This window comes from Centroberyx gerrardi, chromosome 4 (assembly GCF_048128805.1).
Source record: "Centroberyx gerrardi isolate f3 chromosome 4, fCenGer3.hap1.cur.20231027, whole genome shotgun sequence".
Lineage (NCBI taxonomy): Eukaryota > Metazoa > Chordata > Actinopteri > Beryciformes > Berycidae > Centroberyx > Centroberyx gerrardi.
The window spans coordinates 4,525,165-4,531,106 of NC_136000.1; the positions used below are offsets into that span (position 1 = coordinate 4,525,165).

At 37.0% G+C, this 5,942-nt stretch overlaps 1 protein-coding gene across 1 annotated transcript; it reads left to right on the plus strand.

Annotated features, from left to right (window-relative positions):
- Nucleotides 1–3,124: 3,124 nt before the first annotated feature.
- Nucleotides 3,125–5,628, plus strand: LOC139917017 (lysozyme C-like). The gene is made up of 4 exons (XM_071906036.2): nucleotides 3,125–3,254; nucleotides 3,920–4,081; nucleotides 5,343–5,421; nucleotides 5,549–5,628. The coding sequence occupies exons 1-4, from the start codon at nucleotides 3,128–3,130 to the stop codon at nucleotides 5,613–5,615; spliced, it is 435 nt and encodes a 144-aa protein (XP_071762137.1). The 5' UTR covers nucleotides 3,125–3,127; the 3' UTR covers nucleotides 5,616–5,628.
- Nucleotides 5,629–5,942: the final 314 nt, after the last annotated feature.

The window sequence follows — 5,942 nt, forward strand, 5'->3', positions numbered from 1 at the left end:
TATGGGAAAACAGTCTATTTAAGGGATTATTTACTCACCACTATTATCTATCTATTATATTATTACTATTATCCTAATGCCACTACTATTAATTATACCACTATGTGAAGTGCTACTACCGTTACTACTAATGCTACTACTGCTATACTACTACCACTACTAGTACTACCACTATTAATTATAATACTACATCTACTACTACTACTATTACTACTAATACCAGTATTACCAAAACCACTACTACTGCCACTACTACTAATTATACCACTACATCTACTACTAATACTGCTACTACTACCACTACTGCTATTCACTACTCAGACTACTGCTACTGCTGCCACTACTAATAGTACTACTAGAACAACTACTACCATTACTACCATTATTACTATAACTACTACAGCTACCACTACTACTGATTTGATTTGATTTGATTTGATTTGATTTGATTTGATTTGATTTGATTTGATTTAAGTGTCAATTAATGGAAACAAAGGTGGAAGTAGAAAGGTGACAGGTGTGGAACAAGTAGAAAAGCAAAACACATACATACAGTAACACAAGTATTGACTACTACTGCTCCTACTGCTATACTACCTCAACTAGTACTACTGCTGCCATACGACTACTGTTGCTAGGACTATTACTACTACTACTGTTCCTCCTATTACTTCTAGTACTACTACCACTACTTAAAGTATTACGTCTGCTGCTACAACAATGTGGGACTCCCAACAAACAAATTAAGAGTACTGCTAAGCATAATAACAGCAATAACAAGTTATCAGCTAAATGCAGTTGTATGGAGATGATTTTTCAGTTCTTAATTACCAGCATTTCTCTTTCTCTCTCTGAACACGTACAACACATGCACACCTTCCCTCATTTCCCCTCTATTACAGCTATTTCAAATGATTTTATTCCTCTCAGTATTTACACATATTGATGGCTTTGTTAGCTCCTATGTCTTGGGTTTCAGTGTCATTTGGATTTTTTGTTCAATTCATGTCAATTCACATTTATCATCTTGATTTTGTCCTTCCTTTTGGAGTGCTTGGGGCACACTTTGTACTTCTTCTGTTTTTATTATTTTATTCCTGCTAGTTCACCTTACCTTTCCTTATCTAATATCCACCCAGATTAAAGCTTGTGTAAATGTTAAAACTTTAGTAGTGATAAATGAACAGCCGATATATGCTCAACACCCTGGCACACGTCCAGCACGATATATCATGATGCGATACGGCAGGCCCAATACTGTGTGATCCTGTGTTTAATTATTTGGTAAGGAATACAACACGTTAACTAAGATAAAAATGAAGGTGATCTAAAGTCAACATGTAGCTCTATCGAGGGTTTCATATCTGACAAATGGGAGATTCTGTAAGTTATCTAAGACACACCGCTGAATCTACAAAATGTGGAATATTTCACTGCTGTTGTGAGATAATTCAACTCATCATAATTTTAGATACATGGTTATTGGTGTGTAGATTGAGGTTCATGACCCTAAGGCTTGAAACTTAAAAAAAAAATTATTATGTAAACACATTACATGGCTGTCAGTGAGAAAGTAAGCATTCTTTTCTTCCTGAGGAATGAAATTTGCAAATTTTGTTTTGTCTGACAGTGGCAATTTGCATCATGTGCACTGTTAAATCTGTAGAATAAAAGTTTATTCACATTTAATCATGATAATGTTAATCAGTATGCACTGTCTCTTTAAAATGACTTATGTAAATGGATAAATATAAATATAACAGAGGTGAAATACATGAAGTGTCTGTTTTTATCTATTTGTTGGTTTATTTGGATTCTTATTAGTGTTTAACATAACAGCAAATACTTTCCCAGTGTTCCACATCAGAAACAATCCAAAATTAAACTCAGAGTTACTTTAACCACATTAGATGGGTGTCAGTGACAAAGTAAGCATTCTTTTCTCCTGAAAAATGAAATTTGCAAATTTCGTTTCGTCTGACAGTGGCAATTTGTATCATGTGCACTGTTAAATCAGTAAAACAGTAGTTTTTTTACATTTATACATGATTTTTATGTTAATTGATGTGCACTATCGCTTTAAAATGAGTTATGTAAATATTTGTTGGTCTATTTGTTCGTTTATAGTGGTTAACATAACAGCAAATACTTTCCCAGGGTTCCACATCAGAAACAATCCAAAACTAACCCTTCCTCAGAATTACTTTAATCAGAATCAGTGTAATTGTCATGTACAGTAAATGTAGAGGAATTGGTGACACATGAGTGAAACCATATGAAACAAGGCATAAGAAACTATAAAACAAATTTGGGGAAAGTGTCAAGTCACTTGGTTTGTACAGTATGATAAACGCACTTGTTTCAGCTCATCAGTAGTAGAGCATAACAGTATGAACACCAGCTTTCCTGCCTTGTTTTTGCAAGGCTACATGCTGCAAAACATTTCCCACCAGTGTCACATGTACAATTATTAGGAAAAAAAAATGTCATCAATTCAGTATGTTCATTGCCAATATGATACGAATCACCGTCATTATCTCCACTGTCATCCTCATTACAAACATCATCATCATATCCAGTACAAATGTTGCACCTATTGTATTTTGCAGAGTGAAAACAGCAACTGAACTGTTCAATTTCTTAAAGCTGGCGTTAACACACCAGAAAAGCTTTACTATTTAAATGAAGCGGTACATTCACATACAGTATATTTGTGAGATATACTATACATTACTACAGTATATAAAGCATACTGACATAAGGCAGGCTTATGCCAATATAACCTACAAAAAACGTAAAATCTGAATTATTTCTCTTTTAGAACAGTATTCTTCTGACTTTTCAATCCTTGATAGGAGTTCACTTATATAAGAATCATAACACTGACATTCGTTTTGTTCAAAGGTCAACCACAAAATTCCTGGCTCATGTGGGATAAAAAATGAAAAACTCCACTGTTTCAACATGTTTGTTGAAACATGTTTGTTGAAACTGGCCGACCTTCAAAGCAAAGGGTAGATTGTAAGAAGTCGGCACATCAAAAGCCTATTTAACTTCTTCTGCTTCACTCCTATATAAGGAACACTGCCGGTGATTTAGAAACAATTCGTCCAACCAAATATCCAGAATGAAGAGCCTGGTGTTTCTACTGTTGCTGGCTGTGGCGAGTGCCAGAGTGTATGAGCGCTGTGAGTGGGCCAGGGTGCTGCAGGCCTACGGGATGGATGGCTACTATGGCTACAGCCTGGCCAACTGTGAGTAACAGACTGTGAAGTGTGTGAAGTGTGTGTGTCTGCATGTGTGTTTGTGGGTGGAGGGGATTAAAGCTGAACAATTAATAAAAAAAAACAAAAAAACATTGAAATCACAATATGAACTTCTGCAATTTCCCAATCGCAAAGGCTGCAATTAATGTCTTAAGAGAGAGAGGATTTCTGAACAAGGTGTTTTAGAGCTGCAGGTAATCTTCAGTCCATGAATCAATACAGTATTGGTGAAAACCTTTCAACTTACTCAAACTCAGTACATCTGACATTTTTTTAACAAAATCACTTTTCTTTTAACAATTTTAAAGTTCTAAAAAATGTATGACAAGCAAAACTTGAATCGCAGTTTAAATCGCAACTGCAATATTCTTTCAAATAATCGCAATTACATTTTTTATCAATATCTTTCAGCCCTAGAGGGGAAGTCAAATCACATACAGTCCATACTGTATCCGGACCTGGATGTGTTGCTCATTTGTATGCACTGGATGTCTTACTTACTTAAACAAGGTTTTGTTGCCTGTCTTTGACCCTTCAGACAGGAGACGTCTGACTTGGATGATGTCTCTCTCTCTCTCTCTCTCTCTCTCTCTCTCTCTCTCTCTCCCTCTCTCTCTCTCTCTGTCTGTTGTGACCTTGCTGTGTTTGCTCAGGGGTTTGTCTTACCCAGTGGGAATCGGACTTCAACACCGAAGCGATCGACCACGACTCAGACGGCTCCACTGACTACGGCATCTTCCAGATCAACAGCCGTTGGTGGTGTCAAGACTACCGCACCCCCGGGAGCGAGAACGCCTGCGGCATCCAGTGCAGCGGTCAGTCACATGCACCAAACTTTTAGTGATGTCCAAACTCTTTGCACCTGCAGGTCCTCCCCCACAAAAAAATCTACCCATTTAAAACCAGTTTTGGCAGTTTTACAATAACTTTGCATAATTGCTGTCCATCTGAATCTGCAGAAATACCTTACACAGGGTTACTGCCTTACTCGGTTACTGCCTTACTCAGGGTTACAAACGACATTATCATGCGTGCTGACGCTGTACTTGTCAGTCAAGCCAAAAGATTTTAGCAAATTGACCACTGTGCATGATTGTTTGGCTGCCATTAAGGATTGGATGTCTCTCAGTTTCCTCCAACTAAACTCAGAGAGAACAGAAATTCTGGTTATTGCTCCTGATCACTTTGCTACACATATTAATCAGTGTATTGGTTCTCTTGCAAATAACATTAAACCCTCTTCTAGAAATCTAGGTGTTATCTTTGACCCATACCTGAATTTTAACTTACATGCAAAAAAACTTGCTCAATTCTGCTTTCTCCAGCTCCGTAACATCGCCAAAATTAAATCAGTCTTGTCGGCTAAGGATATGGAAACACTTATACATGCTTTTATTTTCTGTCTGGATTACTGCAATTCATTTAACTTGCCTCTTGTTTTATTTCCTTTTGTAAAGCACTTTGTAACTCTCGTTTAGAAAAGCGCTATGTAAATAAAGTGTTACTTACTTACTTACTTATTGTCCTGCTACTCTAGAAATTCCAATATCCCAATATAACCCTCCCAATGTATAACGCGGAGAGGGATCATTCATAGTGTAAACCAATGGGAGATCAGTTAGGGAGAGAATGGCAGTTTCATTTGATGGGAGGGGCGGGACAAAACAAAGCTGATGCACATGGTTTATTGGTTGGAATTTTAATGTCGCCTCCTGGTACACGATGAAATCTCCACTAAAGATTTTCTGTTCTCCAGGAAGTAAAAGTAGCCTAATGATGTTTTTATATAAATACAAGAAAATACATTTTGTTTGGCATAAATTGTCAAATAGTGGTATGGTATGATAACATTTTTCATTTCAGTGTGACTTTAACTGATCATTTGCAATTAGCTGCCATAAGCAGACTGACCTTTTAGCATTAAAAACTCTAGATTTAGAAATTTAAAAAAAATTCTGAATCACTGCCTGTGAAAATAGCGAAAGTAGTTCCTAGTTTTATCAATCTATACAAACTGCCTGACTTAGCCGCATGCACAACTTCCTTTAAAATACAGATTTCCTCTTTTTCTCACAGAACTTCTGACCGATGATGTCAGCATTGCTATCAACTGTGCCAAACGTGTGGTTCAGGACCCCAACGGCATCGGAGCATGGTAGGGAATACACATGACAAACAAATAAGGCTTCAGACACTTTAACTAGACTGTTATGCTTTTGTTAGTCAATGTACCTTTCCATATTATGAAAGAAGCCTCAGTAATGTATTTATGCTGGTTGCAGGGTGGCTTGGCGCAGTCACTGTCAGTACCGGGACCTCAGCTCCTATGTGGCAGGATGTGGCGTCTAAGACTTGGAACCAGGATAAACCAACACACACACTGTGGCTGCCATAATAAAGTCATCTATCCTTTCTTTGCTTGATGTCTAATAGAATTATAATAACACGTAGAGTTACCGAGGCTATATGATTCTTTTGAAATCAAGATTACTCAAGTCTTTACTCAGTGTCAGATTGTCATTCAATGAATGGTAATGGAGTAATTTGATTCACGCATTCAAGCAGCAGACCCTCATCAAGATTTGATTGCAACACAATCAGACACTACTTTCTGCTTTAAAGTAAGTAAAAGCAGTATCAATAGCAGTGCATATATCAACAAATAATAAAAGAATT